The following is a 25,352-nucleotide window of genomic DNA, read 5'->3' on the forward strand; positions in this document are numbered from 1 at the left end:
TGCCTAGAAGTCGTATGGCTGGATCTTGAGGAAGCACTATTCCTAGTTGTCTGAGAAAGTGCCAGATTGATTTCCAGAGTGGTTATACAAGTTTACATTCCAACCCTTTATCTGACAAAGGGCTAATATCCAGTATATATAAAGAACTAAAGAACCTGAAAAGCAGCAAATCAAGTAATCCAATTAAAAAATGGGGAACAGAGCTAAACAGAGAACTCTCTGTAGAGGAATGTAGAATGGCAGAGAAAGATTTAAAGAAATGCTCAATGTCATTAGCCATTAGGGAAATGCAAATCAAAATGACCCTGAGATTTCACCTTACACCCATCAGAATGACCAAGATCAAAAACTGAAGTGACAACATATGCTGGAGAGGTTGTGGAGAAAGGGGAACCCTCCTCCACTGCTGGTGGGAATGTAAACTTGAATAATGGGTTTCTTAATTTTAACATTTTCCCTTTACACACATACACCTTCACACAGTTAATACACAGCCAGGCTCTACCCAAAACATTTGCATCTGGCTGTTACAAAACAGGAAGACCTCTCATTTGAACTTCATAGGAGTGACCTAAAGAAAAATAACATTGCTTCTACTTGAACCCAAACCCAGAATTCCAAGGCTCTGGTTCATGTGTTTTTGCTTGCACATTTTCACTAACTGACTTGAGTGAGGGCAATAAAAGCCTGTTCTGTCTCTCTGACAGATGCATGAACCTGAGCTAAACTACAGAGAACTTACAGTTGCTACGCGAGAAAGGTTCTTTTCAACCCCTTCTGATACAAACAGAGCACAGTTTTTGATGTCTTTGATGATTAAGGTTTTGTAGACTAAAACTAAATGTCTCTGTATTTTTAAAGGTTAATATTGTCATTATGATTTTCCTACTGTCTTTTGAATACTTTTTAGCATTTCCTTCTACATTACTAACCTAAAAATATAGAACACAAAAAGAGTACCAGAAGAAATATAAATGTTCTTATTAGTTACAGTAAACAAAACAAAACAGTAAAGCCTGGGTTTGATGAATAAATGCTTTATTCCTGCTCTTTTTCTATAACCTCTCAGAGCTCACATTTATCATCTAAGTTATGTTTCTGAATAAGAGATCAAAAGGTGCAAAAAGACTGAACCTGGAGTGTAGTCCTTGTTACAAAGGAAGAGCTTTGAGGGGCAGCCTCTTGTTTTTAAGGAACCAAAAACATTGCTAGGTCTTGAATTAGACATAGAAAGACAGTGTTGGCCTAGGGTGTGGCTTGCTGGTGCAGAGCTGGCCTAGAATGAGCAGAGTTCTGTGTTCAAAGTTTAGTACAGACAAAAAGCTAACTCTTCTACCCATACACACATACAGAGAGAGAGAGAGAGCGCTATCTACAGCTTGGACTTTTTCTGAAATCAGATGTAGAGGAGTAAGATCATCACTTGTTCATGAACTTCCTGAGAGGTGAACAGCTACTCTCCCCAAACAGACTCAAGAAACAATTTTACTCAAGTCTAGCTTGACGCGTGTGTGAGGAACTGCTCACAAGTGCAAGAGAGATGATGGGCTGTCCTACACCGAAGGGAACAACCCTCGCTGAGCCTTGCTGGGCCTCAAAAGATAGTCAGGCTTCTTTGTAGAGCACTGCCTCCCGTACCCCTTTCCCTCTCATTCACAACAGGAAAATGGGTCCAAACTTGTACAAAGTCTGACTTGGTAATCATGGTTGTAGACAGTTCAGCAGGGCAGTGGCCATGTCATGTTTGGGGACCATTCACGTAGTGGTGAATACTTATGTTAATGTAAGTGATCACTCAATCCCCATATTCGCAGAGTTTTAAAACTCAAGATTAAATAGGAGAGGAGGAATGGGGTTACCAGGAGGATGTAAAATGAATGTTAAATTTTTTTTTTACAAAATTCCTTTTTTTACCTTCTTCTGAGAAAGAGAAGATGAAAACAAGGATCAAGACAGGAGCCTACCACAGAGGGCCCCTGAAAGACTCCACCCAGCAGGGTATTTAAAGCAGATGCTGAGACTCAGAGCCAAACTTTGGGCAGAGTGCAGGGAATCTTATGAAAGAAGGGGGAGATAGAAAGCCCAGGAGGGAACAGGAGCTCCACAAGGAGAACAACAGAACCAAAAAATCTGGGCACAGGGATCTTTTCTGAGACTGATACTCCAACCAAAGACCATTCATAGATATAACCTAGAACCCCTGCACAGATGAAGCCCATAGCAGCTCAGTCTCCAAGTGGGTTCCCTAGTAATGGAAAAAGGGGCTGTCTCTGACATGAACTCAGTGGCTGGCTCTTTGATCACCTCTCCCGGGGGGGCGGGGCAGCCTTACCAGGCCACAGAAGAAACTCTTAAAGACAGTCCTGATGAGACCTCATAGGCTAGGGTCAGATGGAAGGAGAGGATTTTCTTCCCTATCAGTGGACTGGGGAAGGGGCATGAGAGGAGATAAGGGAGGGAGGGAGAGATTAGGAATGGACAAGGGTGGGGGCTACAGCTGAGATACAAAGTGAATAAATTGTAATAAATTAAAAAATATATTAAAATAAATAAATAAAAATTTAAAAAAACATGACAAATAAAATGAACAAATAAACTGAAATTTTCTAGTTTGGCCTTCAAAATGTTTCATTATTCCCTATTTTATAAATGTCTAGCTAGAAGAAAAAGTTATTTTTAAGATTTTCAAATGTCAGCCTTTAAGTTCAGTTCCATATACTTTCATTGAAACTAGGTCTCCTTGTGCTAGCTGCCTAGGCATCCTGTAGGCGCAGAGAGTTCTGGAAAAAGTTAATAGCCCTCTTTGCTTGTTATTTTACTAAAAGAGAGCCAGGCATGGCACTTCATACACCCACAGAGAGAGCTCACTGCTTGGACTGTTAGCTGCCCTGTTTCTTGTTGTCTTGCTAACATGTTACAAGATGTTTGTCGCAATGAACCTGATTGACAGCAAGTTTGGTGACACAAATAGCATTTAGGTGTTCCCCCTTTTTCAATTCCATTAGCAGTGGCAAACCCACTCTGCTGAAACCACACATCAAGACTTCCTGGCCAAGATCTCTCCTCCTGAGGGTCCCGAATGCTTGCAAATCACAGGCTCCTCTTCTGGCCAGAGGCTCTTGTTCAGTTAGGCTTGTCAACCAGCCCTCACTCAGCATTATCTTTCAAGGATCCGCTGTATGTTTCCAGGGTGGAATGGACAGACAGATCCAGAAAGGGACTGACAGCACATACTGTCAGACCAGGGTCACTTAGAAAACTCAGCTCATAAGATCCTTTGGGGTCCTTTCGCAGTCCTTTCCTGTGGAACCTGCTCACTCACCAGGCATGTTCAAGTTCTGAGCAGTGGACACAAGATCGTGGAGAGAAAAGGGAAGGAGAGAAGAGATGGAGAGCTATACTCAGAGCCGTCAGGAACTGAAGCATGGTTACCCAATGCCATGAAAAAGTTCTGACTTCTAATGATCTCGGTCACACATACCTCCATATCACCTTGATGAATGAGCCATTTGGGAGGACCAGCTTGGAACCTACATACAGTGCTAGGCTGTAGAGTGAAAGGAGGGAAAAATGCAAGAGGGATGCAAGGAAAGGTAACGGGCCAGGAGCTGAGGACTCTGACCCTCAGAGTCCTTTCTTCCTCTGGGAGCTGGGGCTTCTGCCTGAGGAGCAGGCTGGCCCCTGTGTTACTGCTGTTACCCAGCCTGGAGTGTTGGTAACTGACATGCTCTCTCCATTTCCTTCCCAGGACAGCTTTCCTGCCCGCTTTGGAGGAGTCCATTTTGTCAACCAGCCCTGGTATATCCATGCCCTGTACACGCTCATCAAGCCATTCCTTAAAGACAAGACAAGAAAACGGGTAATGAAAAAGAAGTGTCTTTGAACATGGGGGAGTGAGGGTGGCCAGTGTGTCGGTGACAATTACAGAGCTATTCTGTGTGTGCATGCCCCTCCCTCACCGCCGCCAATAGTGTTTCCGTGGTTTTGTGACTTTCGTACATTTGCAGCCAAGCGAGAGTTTGCAAATAACTTGTATTTAATCAATAATTCAGCAGAATGGGTTATTTTCAGAGCACCAGACAAACCAAAAGAAACCTTGAAGGGATGCAGATACCAGAGGCCAATTTTGCTACAAATGATTGTGGGACTAGTGCATGAAGCCGTTTCCTCCTCATATTTGTTTGTGTGGAGGATGTTTGTTTGTTTGCATGTGTGTGTGTGTGTGTGGGGGGGGTGTTATTGTGTAGCCCAGGCTAGCCTCAAGTTCTTTCTTAAAGGATTTATTTTCATTTAATGTACATGAGTACTTTACCTAAGTGTATCTGTGTTGTACACGTGTATGCAGTGGACATAGAGGCTGAGAGAGGGCATCAGATGCCACGGGACTGGAGTTACGGATAATTGTGAGCTACCACGTGGGTACTGGCAACAGGAGCTGGGTCCTCTGCAGTAGTAACAGGTGGTCTTGACTGTTGAGCCATCTCTCCAGCCCCTACCCTTAAGTTCTTAACCCTCCTGCCCCTGTGTCTGGACTTCTGGGATTCCAGGCATTCACCCAGTTGCTACTTCTTGTTTATGGACTATGTCAGGAGCTGGCATTTTGTCTTGTATCAGTACTTTGAAAAATGGTTCTTTATATTTTTTTCTCTCATGGTCCTTGGTAACTGCCAGATCCATCATCTGTAAGGTTGAAAGCATTGTTCATTAGATGAAATAATCTTAAAAGGAAGGCTTGAGATAATAATGACATCAGTCAATATTTGAGAAGCCAGCCTCTTTCCTCAGAGCAGGATGGCATGGCAATCTAAATAGCTGGAATAACAGGCATCCACTGACCACTCAGTATCTGACCTTTCTCATTTATATTTTGGGGAAACTAACTCCTTTAGCACAGACTCTTTGGAGCAATTTAATGAGACAGCACATGAAAACATGTGGCATAATGCCATTGATGTACCAGATACTTGGTGACATTTATCTTTGTCTATCCCCACTACTTTACGAAACATACTTGACAAGTTAACATTGTGTATGTAAGGAACATAATGCAGCAGTTTACTATATGAATACATTGTGGCATGATCATCATAATCATGCTAAGATATTTATTATTATTATTATTATTATTATTATTATTATTATTATTATTATTATGGTTTTTTGAGACAGGCTTTCTCTGTGTAGCCTTGGCTGTCCTGGGCTCACTTTGTAGACCAGGCTGGCCTCAAACTCACAGAGATCTGTCTGCCTCTGCCTCCCAGGGCGCTAGGATTACAGGTGTGTACCACCATGCCCGCTGGGTTCTTAATTCTTAAGCCTTGAATGCTTCTTGATCTTTAGAGAACATTGTAGTGGACTATGGGAGAAGGTCAAGTCCTTGTTTCCAAACAAGGAGAGAACTTAGAACCAGACATCACCAGAACCAAGAATCGGGGACCTTCTGAGATATTTTTTTTCTTCTGAGATATTTTATAGCTTACTCAGGACAGTTCCAACAAGCTCATGCTGGACATTGTTTGCAATATGGCTTCAGGCTTCCCAGAGCTTGCATCTTCTACCAAGCATGGGGATGGTGGGAATTCCTCCACATTGGATCCAGCCTGCTGGACCAGAGCAGGAGCTTCTGGAGCTCTTAGCTCAGGACACATGGGTTCAGTCTCCTGCCTCTGTGTTCCTCTCCTCTGGACTGCAGGATCCGCAGAGATCCCAGAACAGGGACATCTCCAGCAGCCCACCTTGTCCTTTAAGAAGTTATTGTGTAGGCTGTGTTAATACAGATGACTAGTATAAACACCAGGGACAAAACTTCATGTGCAGCCGATCCTCCACTGTAGAGCTTCAGGAAAGCCCGAATATTTTAGTTATTTATAATACATCCAACTGCAATGTCAAAAGTGCTCTCCCAGGCACTGTAACACCAGAAGAGCTCTACACTTACATTCTTTTCTCTTTCCTTGATGCTGTCTACAGTACAGGTTACAATGCACACAAGTCAGTGGAGTTTGTTGCTGAAACCCAAATGAGGGCTTTTTAAAACTCACATTTAAATTTCACCATTGTCAGCTGTGGCATGCGTGTGCAAGTATAATTGATGGTGTCTCACTTGGGTGCCACTTATTTCCTCCATATGGTTAATTGTGTGTAACCTATGCATTGCATGTAATTGTTTCATGCCCGCAATGTGCATAGGAACCCATGTCATCACAGATGTACTTTAAACCAACTTCCAAGGTCAATTTTTACATTGCAGTCAGTGACAATTACCCACTTATTGCATCATGTGTGGATTTATCTAAAATTAACTGAATTGTGAAGCTTTTTATTTATTTTTTTTTTTATTTTGGCCAGTTTGGATCATTATATACCGTGTGCTCAGAAATCACAAACTTGTTTGGGTATCAGTGCGCTCCGCAGGAAAAAAGGGAAAACCGCCATAAAGCATGCCCTTCAACACATGCACAGTTTTACACTGAGTGACTCCGGTGAGCCGACTGAGCTCTCTACTACAGCACACACCATCCTGTAACTATGGCATATGTCAGCAGGGTAAAATATCATCATCTTGTTCCCTCGAAGGCCCACTGGGACTCACTGGAACAGAACTGGAAGCATCAGATACAAATACGTGGGAGGGAACTCATGAAGGAGCAGCATGGGTGGGCCAGACACGGATTTATGGAGAAGAAGCAGAATGAGGAAGGGCCCAGGAACTCTGCAGGAAGAGGCTGTCCTTGGTTGAACCATGAGCCACTCTGGAGCAGTTGGTATCACCGACCCATTCTCCTAGGAATAACTAGGAGGTGACTGTAGGCGCAAATTGGGTGGTGGCCAAATAATGTCCAGTGTATTCTTAAACTTCATTTTTTAAAAATGACTGTCAATTCAGCCCATTTTCTAAGTGATAGAATAGCCTTTTATGATGACTACGCCATGGACACAAAATAATTGCCTCTTTGAACATCATGGTCACCAGAGACACCTCCAATTAGTCTTTGCTAAAGTGTATATAAGATTAAACACTTGGTCATGTTTTAAACTTTTATGGTTATTTTTTTTTTTTTTTGGTTATTTTTTTTCCTTTCCAGATTTTCCTACATGGAAACAATTTAAACAGCCTTCACCAGCTAATCCACCCTGAGTTTCTGCCGTCTGAATTTGGAGGAACCCTTCCTCCTTATGACATGGGGACGTGGGCCCGGACGTTACTTGGTCCTGACTACAGCGATGAAAATGACTATACCCACACCTCCTATAATGCCATGCATGTGAAACACACCTGTTCCAACCTGGAGAGAGAATGCTCACCCAAGCCCATGAAAAGGTAAGGCCTGCCGGAAGGCATGAGAGGGTCAGTTTACACCTACCCCTACCGTGGTTTAAAAAATTTAAAACTCTGTGGACACAGAAATGAATAAAGCACGTCTCATTAGAGTTTCCAGCAAATGGGTCGTGGCTGACCCAGAAATATAATTGTCCCCTTTACACAGTTTAAGAAAAGAACTTTGTGTCCTGATTACGGTCTGGCTCTTAGAATTGTGGGAGTCTGGTAGGATACTCAGATGGACTCTCAGGCCTTTGAAAGGCAGTGATGGCAAAACAATCCAGTAGAAAACGTGTCTATCATTCATCTCCTGGAACCAAAGGCACATTATTTGGCTGTAGCAACAATAGGTATTGTGGTCCTCAATGATGGAGTGCCTCTAGAAAATACACCAAGAGAGACTTTTAAGCATCCTTATAAAATGGCTGGCATTTGGGCTTCACTCAGAAGGAAGGTCAGCAACTCTGGGGTTAAAGGGAACTTTTGTGCCAAGCATGAGGGACAGACAGAGGAACAAAGGCTTACAAAGATAGGTAGTGTTGTGACCTACATGCTTGCAAGTGTAAAGAGGGTTGTGGACGTGGAGTAAACCCCCAGAGAGCGTTGATCTCAGCCGGTAAAGGGCTCTGCCTGGGTGTTCAGGACAGTGCCATAGAAGAAGGTTACTTTTTCTGTTTTTTTTTTTCTTTTTCTTTTTCTTTCCCTCCCTTCCCCCTTCTTCTGCATTTCTGAGATGAAATCAGGGCTTTGTTCATGCTACTTCACACAGTCTACCGATGACCTACATGCCCTGGTTTGCTCTACCAATGATCCTGGTACACTCTCAACCCTTAGGTTTTAAAGCTAAAATCATCAGTCACCATCTGAATCCCAACTTCAATCTCTCTCCACATGTGACCACTCTTACCAGACAGAGTGGGGCCTTTTTTTTTTTTTTTTTTTTTTTTTTAATGGCTGTTACGCACCTGTGCTCACACCTAGTTGTTTTCACACATCTCCTAGTGAGGACTTGCCAGCTGTGATTGCATTAGTAAGTAAGGCAGCCTGGGTTCCCTAAACATCAGGAAAGTCTTTCCTCAGTCCTGGAACAGACAGATCAAGGTCTCAGGACAGTCTTTGAAGCCTCTCTTCCTCGCAAGCAGATGGCTGTCTTCTCCCCTTGTCCTCACACCATCTTCTTTCTGCATGTGTTTGTGTCCTGCTTTCCTGTGAGAACATCGGAAGCATTGGCTGAGAGCTCGCTCTATTGACCACATTTTACCGTAATGACCCCTTTAAGAAACTTCATCTTCAGACACAGTCATAAGCAGAGGAACTGGAGTCCAGCCTGTAAGTTTGGCAAGGGCGGGAGAACGTAATTCAGCTCCTGTGCTTCAACCTCATCTGCCTGTGTCTCACAGGCACGGCTTATGTATCTAATGCTGCCTACAGTCCTGGAACACTGATACAACACTGTAGCCATTGCTTTACTGGTGAGTGTTTATTTAGGCTGTTGCTTGGGGTTTTTTTCTCTATCTTCTAACAATTATTTTCTCATTATTTTTCCTTAGCTTGTCTTTCCATTTTTCTAGGAAGGTTTGTCTGGGAAGCCTCAGGTCTCTTCCGTTGCTTGACCAGAAGGTCTGTCCTGTTTAAGTTTCAGACCATAGTGCACAGGGGTTTCCTGAGGGGCAGTTTTATGAGCAGTGATTAAGAATCAACTTTCCCCAGACCCAGAAACCTCAGTGATGCAGAAACAGAACTATACATTTCATGCATTTCTTCACCTCTCTGTACCTGCAGAGATGCAGGAAAATTGAAAACAGACCTAGGAGAAAGCTTTAAGGTAAACTTTCCTGTCTTCGTATCTATTAGATGCAGCTCTTTCTCAAGCCCAGATTTGTGGGAAGCTTCTCTTTGCACTGTGCAGATTCAGACAGGCAGGGATGAAGCACGGTACCCTGCCATGTCAGAGTTCTGGATAGAAAACACTTCCTCTTGGAGTAGTGTTGTGAGTTCCAATGGGTAAGCATGGGTCCTAGGCTCTGCCATGATTCCCAACATGCTTCAAGTCCATTCGGAGTCAAGTGGTCTTTGGTGGACCATCTTTGGGAACCGATCACTTTTCATAATGGAGCTTCTGAGCATTTGTGGCCCTGAGATGGGAGCGGCTGCCTGAAGCAGTGTTTCTAATTAGACAAGTATAAAGTAAACTGTGAAACAACTAGCACTGTCACCAAATGAGCGGCTGCAACAGGTACTGCTTCCTTGCTTCTTCATTAGCTATGACTCTGTGAAAAGATAATAACTACTATTGCAATGGAACTTTCTTTAAGTGAATTATGTCAGGATTGCTGTCTTTAATCCAGTGAATACCAGGTAGGAGTTTGAGGCATTCTTTCCTCCAATATTCTAAACTCTCTGGAATTTCCTGTGTTTAATTTTTCCTATATGTTGTTTGGTGTGTGTATGTGTGTGTTGCACACTAGCTACAGGGCATGTGTGGAAGTCAGAGGAGAATCTGTAATGCTGGTTCTTACCTTCTATTTTGTTTAACATGGAGTCTCTCTTTTTTCTTCAGTTTTCACTACTGAGGACCCATGGGCTTTGTCCATGTCTGCCTCCCATCTCATGTATGAACATTGGGATTGCAGATGTGTGCTACCAACATACTTGACTTTACATGGGTCCTGAGGATTCAAACTTGGGACCTTATGCTTGTATGATGATCATTTTAACCACTGAGCCCTCTGCCAGCTCATTATTTCTTAGGAGCCCCCTTTCTCAGTACATTAACGGTTTTTTTTTAAATTTTTTATTTAACTTTTATTAATTACACTTTATTCATTTTGTATCCCCCCATAAGCCCCACCCTCCTCCCCTCCTGGTCCCACCCTCCCCCCTTTCTGATGCATGCCCCTCCCCAAGTCCATTGATAGGGGAGGTCCTCCTCTCCTTTCTGATCTTAGTCTATCAGTTCTCATCAGAAGTGGCTGCATTGTCAGGGTTCTAGGTTATCTCCATGAATAGTCCTTGGTTGGAGTATGAGTCTCTGGGAAGTTCCCTGTGTTCAAATTTTCTTGTTCTGTTGCTCTCCTTGTGGAGTTCCTGTCCTCTCCAGCTCTTACTATTTCCCACTTCTTACATTATATACTCACTCATATAAACATACAACATAGAATAAACCCACTAAAATCTGTGCATCTAAACAAACTAAGCAAAAGAGAGGACCCTAACTAAAATGTTCAATCCCCACCTGAAAGGCAAAGAGGATGGACATCAGAAGAAAAAGAAAACAGGAAACAACCTTGGAACCTGCTACAGAGAGCCTCTGAAAGCCTCTGCTGTGCAGACTGTCAAAGCAGATGCTGAGCCTGATGGCCAACTGTTGGGCAGAGTGAATGGAATTTTACGTTAGCTGTTTTTAAAAGGTTTAGCTGTGAGGCAGCCATTTTCCCCCCTCCCTAATTCATTACTTCAGCGTGTCTGAAGACTGCGTGGCCAGAGTTATGCAGCTTTCTACCAGCAATGATGATTTTTGTTGCAGAATGATACAAACCCTCAAATGAACTGCCTTAAATAAGAAGGGAAGTTCGTTATTTTACGTAAAGAGATGTGTCAAATTAAGGTGGGAGCCCAATGACAGTCTTTTAGTGGTAACACAGAACCTAGGTTCTCTGGGTCCTCTCCACAAAGTCTGACACAATATGGGTGTCAGACTTTTACCACCTCTGACTTATGTAGGAAAATCATGCCCAGACAAAGGGGGCTTTTGTCAGCTGGAAAGGAGGAAAACAGACCTGGGGCTGGAAGCCAACCATCTCAATGTAGGCTGCATTAGAGGTGTACATCTAACAATTCTTTCCCGTGAAGTGGATGCATGACTTTTAAATCCATGTCCAGATTTCATGACATCACTTCTAACCATTAGGCAATATTTATTAATTTCTGAATGTAGCCTTTCTTGCCGGCAAAGTAATTAAAATGTCTTTAGGTATGATAAAAATCTAACATATCCACAGAGACACTGTCTTGAATTAAGTACTGGTGAGTGATTAGCCTTTTTATGAGAATTTTTACATGCATGCAGACAAACATGCATACATATACACCACACATATACATATATGTACACATATGTATGTATTGATTAGAAGGTTATTGTTGATAAATTTCATTACGCTTTTATCCTGGACTCATTTGGGCTTGGGAAGCTGAGCTGTGCCCTGAAGCTGGAGCCATCTGAGCACAGGCTTTTGGTGCAGAGGAGGGAGTCGGGAAGGAGCTTGGCTTGCAAGCAATATTGAGAAGGGGAGGCCAGAGCTGGCAGCTTGCAGCATGCCAGAGATCACAAATGGCTCTTGGATTTCATTGTTTTGTTTGTTTCACGTAATCTTCCTCAGCCCTGGGGCAGCTGTTGACTTTGAAGCTGACGATCTCAAGGAAATAAAGAGCACCTTTCTTGGCTTTGCTGGGCACAAATGAAAGGGAGGACTTTAAAAAGCCAGGCTTTGTGCTGCCCTCTGGACCTGTCGCCACGCCCAGGGAAAAGACACATCTGACATGCAGGACTAACCACGAGATTATCCAGGAAAGGGCAAAGGAAAGCTCTGAAATACACAAGATTGTTAGAGAAAGGTAGGGGACAGGGCTTTTAAATGAGCATGGACCACATCAAACTGTATCCTCACCACAGCAAGGGCAGGGAGTTTCTGCCAGGGCTATCAGGAGAGAAGGCATATATTTTAACCCATCATCTTCCTAGACTAGAGCGAGCTCCCTTTTTACGGTATATGACTTCAGACCCTCTCTATTTATAGATGAATGTTCGCTGAAAAAAAAATTATATAAAAATACATTTTGCAGGATGACGATGCAGGAAGATCATGATGTCAGGACTAAACCTGGGCTAAATGGCAATGCACTGTCTGGAGACAGACAGAGAGAAGAGAGGGGAGTAGGGAGGGAGGGAGAAACGGAGGGAAGAAGGGAGAGAGGAAGGGAGGGAGAGAGAGAGAACTACTTACCTTTCTCTGTATTATGATAGCTTTATGACATTTCAGATCCAGAGGTCTTTAGAGGTCATCTAGAAGACACCAGGATTTGCATCACTAAAGATCTTTCCTGTTATCATCCACATGCTTATGGGTGCATGTGGCCTAAATGATATTGACTTCTCAGGGTGTCACATTCATTGGGTTATCACAAATTTGTATTTCTGTAATATAGTCATTTCTGTTTCACAAAACCTTTTTAAGATCTCACATTTCAACCAAACAGATTCACTTGATACTTTTTAGTTTCTTACATCATTTTATATAATATGAGGGATGATGTGAAAGCATTTTTATCAATCTTTTTGCCCACTGCTGATCAGGAGCAGTGGCTGTGGCTGAAGCTCAAGCCTCCTGACTTTAGGCCTGAAGGCTTTTCCTCTGTTATTCTTAATTTCCTTTGAAATATATTAGTGGTTTATGGTTTTTGTCTTTGTTTGTTTGTTGGCATGCTCAGAAGCATTCCAATATGGGCTTTCCTACATGGGCTCAGTCTAGGAGGCCTGCTATACAAGGAAAGAGATTGCTTAAAACAAAACAAAACAAAACAAAACAAAACAAAACAAAACACCAGATTTGGGAATATTTGCCTGTAATTGCAACAATTGGGAGTCTGAGGCAGGAGAACTATAAATTTTAGGCCAGCCTGGAATACATAGAAAGGCCTGTGTCAAAAAACAAACAAACAAACAAACAAAAAACTATTATTCTAGCTCAAGAACATGTCTTGACAATGAAAAGAAAGACTTGAAGCCTAATGATCCTGGAGCCAGCAACCCCTTCTCAGCAGCTGGAAGTAATAACAGGAAGGGAGCATTCTTTGATCTACAGATGAACTGAAGAGGCTGGATTTCTTTCCCTAAAATACAGTTGCTAAGGCTACTTATGTCAAATACAGTCCATTTGAGAAGGGGTTAATTCAGACTAAGAATACTGAGAAGAGATGCTTAATATAGGATCCAAACACCAGGCAAAGAATCATGCCTGCCCTTACTCCCTAGTCTTAGCATGCTTTCAGAGAGCATATCCAAAGCTGGGCATGATGGCTCATGCCTTTAATCCCAGCACTCAGGGAGGCAGAGGCAGGCAGGTCTCTGTGAGTTCAAGGCCAGCCTGGTCTGCAAAGAGAGTTCCAGGACAGCCAAGGCTACATAGAGAGACCCTGCCTCAGAAAACAAGAACAAACAAACAAACAAACAGAGAGCATGTACATGGGTCTGAGTTCTAGCTGTCATGGAGTAGAAAGGCTAGACTCAGCCTAGCATTAATTATAGCATCCACACACAAATGTGGGGCGGCGGCCACACACCTGAGGCAGATAATGAGCACTCCACTTTTGGTTATTAGCACTGTGTGCTAAGTTGATATGACATACCATGGCTCCCTTTGGTATATGTTTAGGTTGAACTATTTTTGTTTCCGAGGCTTTAAATTTTTTCTGTTCAAAAAAAAAAAAAAATTAAGACTTGTTTACATAAAGTTAAAACTCAATTCTAATAATTTCTTGGAATTCTAAAGTAAGTCTTCGGTGCAGCGTGTTTATAGATAAAGTTTAATGTTTAGTACTTTTTAGGCAGTCTTGTAATGATCTGACCCATTAAACACAGAGGCCTTCCCGCTTGCTGCTATTATGAGACAGTAGAACTTTAAGAGGCAGGAGGTGGAAGGTCAAGAGGTCTTGGGTCATGGAAGACATGTCATGTCTGACTGCTTCTGTTTCCCTTCCCATGCCACAAAATGAGCAGTTTTCCTCTGCTGGGTGCTCCCACCATGATGTGCTGGGTAACCACAGGCCTCAACTCAATCGGGCAAATCAATTTTGAAATGGAACTTCTGAGAACATAGGTCAAATAGGTCTTATCTCTTTACCTTTTGATTATCTCTAATATCTGGATAGCTACAAAAATCCTACGAACACAGCTGCAGAAAGCAATTCCCAGATGAGGAAGACTAAAGGTCTTTAGCTGTGACTTCAGTCACAAGGAAAGAATAACCAGGATCTTAGAGAAATATTTGTTTCAGCTTCACATGGAGAGAGGCCAGTGCTTTGTGGCCTTGATCAGCGATGCTGTAAAACAGTTGACTCTTTTTTGGTTTGGGTTTTTTTTTTTGTTTTTTCAAACATCTTCATCCTTATGTTCCTAGGACATCTTGCTAGATTGTGTATAAACATCAGAAGATGGCATAATATGGTGAGCCACCTAATTCGGGAGTGGTTGAACAGAAAATTGTTTTGGTCGAGTTCAAATTTCTGAGCAAGAAGGAAACTTGCAGCCATGTGTTCCACTTTGGTTCCTGCCTGGGTGGTTAAAATCAGTTTAAATGCTTTTCATCTATCAGTAGAGTTGGCCATTACCTTAGTGAGATTTGAGAAGGTAGCCTGTACCTCCCCTCTCATCCCCTCCAAGTGTGTGTATGTGTATGTGTGTGTATGTATGTGTGTGTTTGTCTTTGTCTGTGTCTCTGTTGTGTTGTATTGTGTGACAGTATTCCTGGAAAGATGTGGACAAACATCTACTCCTCCTTGATGGGAACTGACAACAGACCAAAGTAAAAATACTACAAAAGGCAAATTTCTTAAGTCAATAAGGTAATGGAGCATGGACAACTCAAAGACATCATGGAAATGCTACGTCAGCATAAGTCACCACTCATTAAAGCTGGAGCCCTGCAGCTCTCTGCCCAACTTGCAGGCAGCTCTGCAGATCAGCTTCCTTTCTTCAGCAACCCTTACTATTTATAGGACCCAGGTGATGGAAGGACCTTGTGAAACTAGTAATTTTCAGTGACTTCCTGAGACTCCTGAGTTGTTTCTTTCCTGAGTCTTAAAGAGCTTCCTCTAGGAACTTCCTAAGTTTCCAGGCAGACCTCCCTAGGAGTAAATATGTCAATTCTGAAGAAATTGTTACAAATTTCTCTCATGTGTATACTTGTATATAAAAGCATGTGTGTAACGGTGCACATGTGTGTGTATGTGACCCATGAGCCTCAGACATCTGCCCGTCTGCGACTGTGCAGTTCCGGGATTAAAAGCGTACACCACCAGCCCAACTTTTCTGTGTAGGTTCTAGGGATGAGACTATGATTCTTGTGCATGCTGTGCAAGCCCATTATTATCTAAGCCATCTCCTCAGCACCTAGCCTGTTTGGTTGTAGACTGAGCTCATGTTTGTTAGATAACTATTCATTTCCAGCAGAGTTGCTAGGCCATGGTGAAATACCAACCATGTGAAAGAATGATGAGTGGTGGTGTGAGAACAGGGGGACCCTGGCTTTTGAGCAGTGGAGCTCCCATGGCTACTGCATCCACGGACATTAAATAGTGCATCATCTCTTAGTAAGTGGGACACAGTCCATGCTGTCCCCTCAGATGGAGTCTGGTCTCCAGCTCAGATAAGGTTGAACAGTTTACATTTGTAGCATCACTGCAGCTCAAGTATATGGAGCTTATAAAAATGACATCAAATGAAGTCAAATGAGTACAGTATTTATGTAGGTTACTAGATACTGGAGGGGTCCACATACACTCACAGGAATTTGTCAGTATTTTTTGATGCTGCTGTTGTTGTTGTTGTTGAGGCAAGGTCTCACTATGTAGCTCTTGCTGTCCTGTAACTCACTCTGTAGACCAGGATGTCCTGAAACTCACAGAGATCTGTTTGCCTCTCCCTCCTGAGTACTGGGATTAAAGGTATGTGCCATCATCACCTGGCTATTATTAGCATTTTTTTAAAGAATGAAAAAAAATAGGCACCTACTCTCCTTATTTGGGCTTGTGACAGAGGCAGACATGCATCTTTTAGCTTTCTTTTCTGAGGCTTAAATGAGAGGAGGCACCTTTTGCAACTATGTCATATTTAACCTCGGATCAGCAGAGTGAAAGAAAATCTGTATGAAGGATTTGTCGGTAATAAAATGAATGGGGCTAGTTAAAGCCTGTGTGGAGAGGCGTGTTTTCTCTTCTTTTAAAAGAATGACGTGAAGAATTATGAGATAAAGATTTACAAGCTATTGGCAAAGCAAAGAAATGGGGTTGTACCAGAGGAAGATGAACAGATGTTGAGAACTGCCTGGAGAGAAGTCTAGCAATCGTGATCACTCACAGTGCATGCTCTGAGAGATTCTGTTTGCGGAAGCACAGTGCTTGGGTGCAATCTCTTAGAAAGGGAGCCACAGAAAAGGACAGAAAAGGCCATTTCTGTGACACTCACTCCAATTAAGCTGAAGCTGTTGACCTCAACAGCCAGCCAACAAAGTTCTCAGAGACTTCGATGAGCGTAGGAACAAAGCGTAGTGTGTGAGAGAACTCTGGATGTCATGTCATGTTTAAGAGCAGCATGCAACTCCTGAAGGTAATGCCCATTTCGTTTTAAGATGATGTTGTGGTAGGGGTCATATTAGCTTTGTGTGTCCATATGGTGTGTGTGTGTCTGTGTGTGTTCATATGTGTGGAGTCCATGGGCCACAACAAGAGTCCTCCTCATTCAATTTGCATCTTATCTTTGAACCAGGTTCCTTCACAGAATTTTGTTCTTTCCCATTCGGCTAGCATGGTTAGCCAGTGACCCCAGGAATTCTGTTGCCTCAGTCTTCTCAGCGGTGGAGTTCTATGATTGCCAAGCTACAGCTGGCTTTAAAAAAAAGTGTATGCTGGGGATCTGAACTTGGGTCTTTATGCTTGCACCACAGGCTCTTTACCAACTGAGCCATTTCCCTATGCCTCACTTGATCTTAAGGTGTTCAAATGACTCTTATTTTAGCCTTTCCAACAAGATGGCACATAATGAGAATTTGATTGGAAACTCCTTGGCAACCACACTTGGAAAGCACATTTTGGTTCTTTTCACCATGGTAATGAGCACGCTTTGCTCAGGGCTCTTTCTCATGGATCTCTGTCCACTGCACTGCACCCAAATATCATCACGCTTGCTTCAGCCCTGTAACTTTTTTTTAAGCCTTCTTTTATTGATTCTACAGGCCTGATTTCACATCATGCACCCCAATCCACTCATCCTCCTGTCCTTCCATATCCACCCCCTGCCCTTGAAACCTCCCCCACCCCAAGGAAAACAAACAATAAAACAAAAGGCAAATACCTCTTGTCATGGAAGCTACAGGGTGTCATGGTTTATCACACATGTCAGAGTCTAGAGGAAACCGCACAAACCACTCACACGCCAATCTCAGTTAGATATGGATGATTTATTGACTGCAACACCCCAAGACTGGCCATGGTCAGGGACACAGTGGACTCAAGAGCCAAACTGTGATTTTGATTGTCTTTCAAAGTTAGCTTATAAAGGCAGAAAACACAGTTAGCTCATATGGAGGACAGTGGATCAAGGTAGTCTTATGACTCAAGTTGTTTTTGCTAACTAGGAAAAGCAGTTCTAGCTGACATTTAATTTGATCGCTCTCAAGTAGAGTTTATAGTTTGGGCCAGCCATACTTATGGTTGGAGAATTTCTAGGTGTTGCAAGGCCATAGAGTATGCTGAACATAAACAGAGATTTTGGTCAACCTGACCTCGCACAGAGAGCTTTTCCCTATGAAAAGCTGAGATGATGAGGCTGATAGGCCCGAAACAAAAATAATTACTATTATGCTGCCCAAACAGAACAGACCTCAACCACACAGTATACTCTTGTGACAAAACAGCTCTTCATATAAAACACATATTCATAGCAAGGAGTCATTGGTCTGGTTCAAGGCCTCTGGCTTCTGCCACACTTTCAATACTGGATCCTCACTGGGACTCCTCTCTGATATCCTGTTGTTGCCCTGTGTCCTAGAGGTCCTGAAGCTTTGGATCTGCAGGACTGGCCCCTTCATGTGCTCAAGCAGTTCATAATTGGGGTAGATGCTGGGGTGGGCTAACTCAAAGCCCTACACCTGGGTGGTAGCTGAATTGATCTGCCCACCAGCTCTCCTACACATGCCACCAGGGCCAGCTCTCTATGTCTGTGTGCTATGACTACACTTTGTTTCCCTCTTTATTTTATTTTGTTTTCCAGTCTGGTCCCTTCTTTCCATCAGCCCTGGGCATCATGAGACCATTCTGTCTCGTAGAGCTTCTTCAGCTGTAAAATGTATGCAATAACTTGCTTGGTCTTGCTTGTGGCTGCTAGAGTCAAATGACAGCAAGACGACAAAGGTAAACTGTGGAAAACCGTAGGAGAGCTGTGTGGGGAAACATTGATATTCTCCCCTTCCCGGAATCGTGCACGAGGATGTCCAGAGGAAAAGGGAGGGAACGGGCCTCTGGGAAGATGTTTTCTGTTCCTGTCAGAAATCAGGCTTCTACTGGCCATCCCTCTCTTCTTCGAATACATTTATACATGAAAGCCATCTAGATTTCTTTGTACTTTTCATTTTTTCTTTTGCACTCAGAATGCAGCCAGGCATGGTGAGTATTGAACAGATAAGGTAAGACACACAAACACACATGCGCGTGACATACCATGCCTCCCTCCTTCCCGTCTGCAAAAGAGCCTCGTTCCCAAAAGACCTTTGGTTTTTGCACACCACCTGTAGTGGTTTGAATAAGTTTGGCCCATATAGATTCACGTGTTTCAATGCTTGGCCATAAGGAGAGACACTATTAGGAGGTGTGGCCTTATGGGAAGAGGTATGGCCTATGGGAGGAGGTGTGGACTTGCTGGAGGAAGCCTCTCATTTGACTAAATAAACAGACCTAGGAAAGGGTGCTGTTGTCAAAAGTTCTTTCTTTTTTCAAGAGTAAGCTTTCTTTCTAAGCTATGCTGTGGACAGAATGAGTCACCTACATTGCCTCAGCTTTTGGCAGCCTCCTCCATTCATCTCCCTCTTCAAGAACGTCGCATCCCAGTCCCACTGTGGTGACTTCACACGATTCACACTACTGATTTCAGCAGGAGGGAAAGGACTGCAGATGCCCAGGCTGACTCACTGCTCTCCATGCTGGACTAATTCTAAGGAAACATGACTCTGCTCAAAGCAGGCAGTGTGAACACACGCAGTCATTTTCTGTGCGGCTATCTCAGATTTAATAGTTGATAAGAACATCCGGGAAGAGCTACGTGTTTGAAATCCACACACCCCGTGCTCCTTATGACCATCTCCCACATCTGAGCTCACTTCAAAGTGTGCGTTAGCTAAAGCACCGCTAACGCTCAGTGCTCACACCTCTATGCTCGAAAGCCTACACACACCGTATACTGAATGACTGCAGAGAAGAAAGGGTTTCAGGCACAGATGCGGGCCCTAAAACCCCGGTATATCTCACTCCAGCACCTGCTGTCCTTACAAAGCGAATAGGCTTACAAACACGAGCCTTGACCTCTGCTGCTCTCATAGATGACGTAGAGTACAGTGGCTCTTTTAAAAGTTGTTTGGTTTATGCTTACTCAGTTATGAAATGTGATTGTGGTGTGAGCAGGCTGCTCTCTGTGGGTTTTGTTAGGTTTTGCTCTTGTCTTCCACCTTCTTCAGTGGACAGATGCGGGCTGTCTCTACTATGGGGTGAGTAGAGCAGCAGGCACCCGTTCCCAGAACCTGCAGGGTTCCCAGGGACAGAACAGCAGAGACAGAACAGTTTATATAACTCAGTTCACATTTCAAAGAGCTCTGAGTGCTTCTCTTCATTTTTCAGTGAACATATTGAAATCACCTGACTTCATTTGCAGAAGAAAGACTGAGGCAGGAGAATTTCTATGACTGGTTTCATAATGGCCAATAAAATCCTTTGTGAATAAACAGGATAGAAAGTTCATGTCTGGCTGCTGGTTTCACTGTTGCCTCTCTGGTCCCTTTCTCCTGTCTGTTCCTCTCAGTCTCTAAGTTTTGGTTAGTTTTCCGACTGCTGAGTTCTTTTATCAGCTAAATCTACTCTGCCCCTTTCACCATTCCTATGGGTGTCTGAGGTATTTGGGTTAATGCTGTACATGAGTCTTGAGGTATTGTTCAATATCTTTTATTAATTAAAGATGGAGATGTGATGAGATGGCCCGTGATTCTGATGACACTTTTGTCCTCAATGAAGATCTTCCGTCCTTCAGATATCATTCACTGCGACCAAAATGAAGTTTTTATAAATAACAGATAATTATATTCATTGTTGGGTTTCCTAGCAGGCATGGAAAACATGGTTCTATAAGACTATGTGAGAGTATTGACACATGCCAGTATCCCAAACCTTGGAACGCTGAGGTAGGAGGACAGGAGTTCCAGCCTAAGTTAGATAGTGAGACCTTGTCTCAAAATACAAACAAGAAAAATAAAGATCTAAATTACTGATTGCATATTTTTATAGATGAACATGAGTGAGAGCTAGCATTAACCATACGTGTGCCTTTACTTCATAGGTGAGCCTTAATTCCTCTGGTCCCCAACATCCTCACACTCATAACATGGGCGTGATTATCTCCAGGTTACAGAGGAAGCAGAGTTCACCGAAGGACATAAGGCTGGTGGTGGCACCGTCATTCTCATCCCCCAGGAAGCCCTTGGGGGAATTTTTTCTATACTTGAAGTTACTGAAGAAAAAAAAAAAGCTATACAGATTGCTTAGGATTATATATATGTATTTCATATATACATATATATATGGTGTGTGTGTGTGTGTATGTGTAGAATGTGCACAGTTTTGTATGGGTGCACTTGTACGTGGGGTGTGTACGCGTGTGCACATTCATACGTGACCTCAGATCTCATTTCTCAGGTGCAGTTCACCTTGATTTTTTTGTGAAACAGTTTCTCCCACTGGCCTGGAGTAGACTAAGAAGACTGGCCAGCAACTCTCAAGGATCTACCTGTCTCTCTTCCCCAGGACTGGGTTTTCAAGCATGTACATGTACTTTTTAGGTTTTTTTTTTTTTTTTTTTTTGTGGATTCTGGGAATTTAAGTCAGATCTTGATGTTTGTGCCTCAAGCGCTTTACTGACTGAGCAATCTATTCAGACCCAAATATATGTTTTAATTTATTCTTGGAGAATTGCAAACATGCATGCAGTGTGCTTTGATCAAGCCCACCCTCTCACTCCCAGGAGAAATTTCTCTTTCTGGCTGGAAATCCTTATAAGCTAAGATGTCAGATAGTTCAGAGTTCTTCCACAAAACCAAACTGCTGTTGACTTGGGAAACTAAAGTGACCTCTGTGGCGTTCTTCCATGTAATGCAGAGGTTGATCTGCAGAAAACAGATGTTAGCCCCCGATTTAAGGGAGGGCCTAACTAAACCAGCTCTGCCCTCCCTTTTGGCCCTGATACTGTGATTCATGGTGTAGACTTCATGTAAAGGACACAGCAGTCAGGCCTTTATAGGGCTCTTCCATAGTCCAGATGGGCAGAGGAGGCCCATCTATAAGAACACAATGTGATTGTCAACATGGTTTAATAAGGTTCTGGATATAAACCTCCTCCTGAGATCCACATTATAGTTACAGTTGTTGACTGATGAAGGATGAACTGGCTCATGGCCTGTGTTTTCTATCACACCTTCATCCTGGAAGCCAATCTTTGGAATCTTTCAAATATGAAACCTTACCCATAGTCCTTCATCACATGAAATGGAGAAATTTTCCAAACATGGAGGAAGAAAGAGTGGAAAGAAGAACAAACAGGGAAGTAAAGGAAGGAGTCAGAAAAACAGACAAAGGCAGGGGATAGCAGGAAAGCATCCCATGGCTGTCAAGACTAGGTGAAGCCTTTTAGGGGTTGAGTGTTCCACCACTAAAATTACCCATCACCCTGTGCCTGTCCTTGGGGTTAGGTGGTATTCCACATTGTAAAGAAGACCAATACAATTGTTCATTTTAGCCAACGAACTCAGCTTCTCGTGAATGGGTGGGGCCACTGGATGGACTTCTTCTGTGTGCTTCACTGAACCAGAGCGAGTCATCTTTACCAGAGAGCGATTGATTTGAATTTCAGAGGGATTTTAATTTAGCTAATGAACTGAGGGCAAGCGTCAAGAAGGATCCCAAAGAAATAGGATTTTCTCCAGGAAGCTAGAGAGAAATTTCAAACAGTTTTAACAAGTTGTCAGACAGGATGAGACTGAAATCCAGATGACGATGGCTCAGTGGTACTTGAGACCACACCTTGACCAGGACTGTTCCTTCTGCCGTCTATTTAAATTTTGATCTCACTTCAGGACTCAGATGCTGGACTTGAGGGGTTTGCTAGATGCCTTATCCTTCTTCCCAATGTGCTCACATTGCATAAATCTTATTTTAATCCTTTCCATTAAAAAGAAAAGAAGAGTTTGTTATTTTTTCCAGTGAATTTCAAATATTTCATGATATAGTGGGTTACTTACATCAAATTTTAATACTAAGTGTCTATCGTGTGACCAGGTAAATAGAATTCCATCATGTTGAAAGTTAAGAAGCCATGTTCTCAATTAGGGAACATACAAGCCTGAAGCAAAATGCTGTTTACTTTCTCATTCTCAACATCTTGGAACAGGCCCAGTGTCACTTACCAGTCAACCACAACACAATCTATTGGGTAAGACATTCCAGGTCATTGCTGTCAATGTATCTACTGAAAGAAATGACACAGGTCCCAATCATATGTCATGAGGGGAAAGCCAACACTGGCCATCCGAATAAGAAGGGCAAATGGTACTAGTATGTGTGACAGAGATTTGTCCTTCTGTCGCCCCTTCTTTCCATGTTCTCTTCTAAAGGATGCCTCTCCCCTGGCTCGGCAATGAGGCATCTGTAATAGGTCTGCATTCCTGTTTAGATTCTTGTGTCTGGGTAGCTTAACAATGAGGGTTTCTGCACCTTTGTTCACAATCACTGGCATATAGCAATACATAAAATCACTTAGCCTCAGACAGTGGGAACAAAGGATGGTTTGAAAACTCATGGAGATCTACCTGATTTTCTCTCGCCTTTCCTCACAGGGTGAGAAGGGAAAGTTTGAAAATAAATCTAATAACCATTAAAATCAGAGGTAATAACTGGGATTGGCAAAACATTTTATGATCTAAAAGGACAGAGACAGGTTGGAAACATAAAGCAAATTTAAAGAGATGAAATTTATTTCACAGCTTCAAGGTTTTTGAGCAGAACTGTCAAGATGGGAGGAAGATGGGGAAACAGCATCATTTTAAAGATCAACCTGCTGTACACCGGTGCCAGAAAGGATAATGTGGCTCTTGATAACCCCAGCAGAACATGATGCATGAAGTCATCATTTCACTCTGTTCATGCGTTCACATAACCTGTCAGAGGATCTAGAAATCTTGGCACAAATGGAATCCAATTAACCTCAGTGAGGAGCAGTGTATTTAGGGAGGGAAACTTGAACTAAAACAAGGCTTCGAAGCCGACTCCTGGAGGGATTGTACATGGTCATCCCTGTATGGGTACAGCCAGAGGTTGCACATGCTTGATTCAATCACTGGGTGGGTGCACTCTTCCCTTCTTGCTGTAATTCCCTAAGCAACACAGTGCATACTTTGTATTAGGCATTATAATCTACAGGAGGCTGAGCTGGTTCCATGCAGCTACTTGAACATCTGATGATTCTGATATCCAGGAGGACCCTGCTACCGACCCCCACAGAGGGAGGGGAAGGATGGCAGGATACAGTGGCTCTGGAAGAGGAGGAACGAAAGACAGGACATAGGTGTTTTCAAAACCACGTGTGAGTTTAACGAGAAGGAGACTCTCGCAGGGTTGACCTTTTGGGGCGTGGAGGAGTAAGCTTCCCGAGCTGTCTGTGCTCAAGAAGGAATGTAGGAGCAGTGCCTCTGAGAAGCTAGGCACCTCATCCTGACTCTGGCCCCAGTGCTGTTTTCTGTAACACAGTTGACTTACCTGTCAGAAGTGTAGTTTAAAGTTTCAATAGCAGATTGGTACCAGTTTCCTTTATTTTTGAACAATCCATAGTGCAAAGCAATTGTGCAGTGGTCTAAGATGCTGGATGGAGGTGATGTGTGTGGGTAGCCATACAGCTGTCATCTTCTGGGTCTCTTCGTTTGCTTCCATTTTTTAGGTAAGACATCAGAATGTAGCTCAGGCTGGCCTTGAACCCACACTCCTCCAGCCTCAGCCTCCCCAATTTTGGTTTTACTAGTTTGAACCACCAGTTTGTCTTGATATCTTCTGGGGTTTCTGATTTTCTGAACTTATGCAAAAGAGCATTCCTTCCTTCCTCCCCGACATTATGCTGGGCTCTTAAATAAAACAGAGAAACACAGGGGGAATGTGTCAAAGATCCCAATTTCTATTACTGCCTGTTCTCCTGGTCATCCCGGCTGCAGATGAATCTCTTTCACGCTGCGCACAGCACCTAGTTCTGTTGGTTGAGTTGACTGATGTTTAATAGTAGAAACTAGCTCTTCTGTAGCATATGGCAGCTGAAGTGACTTATGTTTTCCTCTTTTTGACATAGGATCTTATTATGCAATTTAGGTTGGTCGGGAACTCACTATACTGCCCAGACTGACCATGAAATTGATTCCCCTGCTCCTATCTCCCCAAAGCTGGCATTGTATGAATGTACAAGCCATGTTCAGCGCTGACCTAACTCTTCGTCACGTGCTTTCTGTGCTACATACGTAATATGAGAGGGGTTAAGAACCTGAGACAGCAAGTCACTTTCGCAGCAAAGTGGAAGCATCATTCGACTTCCATCAAGGAGCTCTGCGGCCACAGCACTTCCAGGGACAGAGAGCTCCTGAGCAGACCCTGCTCGCCACCACGCTGTATCGCTTGTCCTAAGTTACTTGTCTACAGATCCCTTAAATTTTTTTCAGCACTTAAAAATGGAGAGAGTAGCTCCATTTCTCAGGGCTGTAAAAGTGGTAAGCTCATACAAGAGATGAACCCCTTAGACAGCCACCAAGTGCACAGAAAACAGTGTTTTTTGTATCTTTGGAATCACTTACTTTTATTTTATAGACACACCCACACAACGTTACATTCATAGTTATGGTTTATTACAGCAAAACGATACAGAGCAAATTCAACAGAAGAGTCTCAGAATTGACCAGGTTAAGTCTTC

General features: G+C 43.0%; 1 protein-coding gene across 2 annotated transcripts in view; it reads left to right on the plus strand.

The window, feature by feature from the left end:
- Clvs1 (clavesin 1) overlaps positions 1-25,352 on the plus strand; it is a 190,437-nt gene that overhangs the window by 164,832 nt on the left and 253 nt on the right. For both annotated transcript variants that reach the window (XM_055603359.1, XM_055603360.1), the window contains exons 4-5: positions 3,749-3,859; positions 7,086-7,321. In XM_055603359.1, the coding sequence (XP_055459334.1) occupies positions 3,749-3,859; positions 7,086-7,321 (347 nt within the window). The remainder of the gene's footprint in view (positions 1-3,748; positions 3,860-7,085; positions 7,322-25,352) is intronic.

This window comes from Psammomys obesus, unplaced genomic scaffold (genome assembly GCF_907164565.1).
Source record: "Psammomys obesus unplaced genomic scaffold, mPsaObe1.curated_primary_1811, whole genome shotgun sequence".
NCBI lineage: Eukaryota > Metazoa > Chordata > Mammalia > Rodentia > Muridae > Psammomys > Psammomys obesus.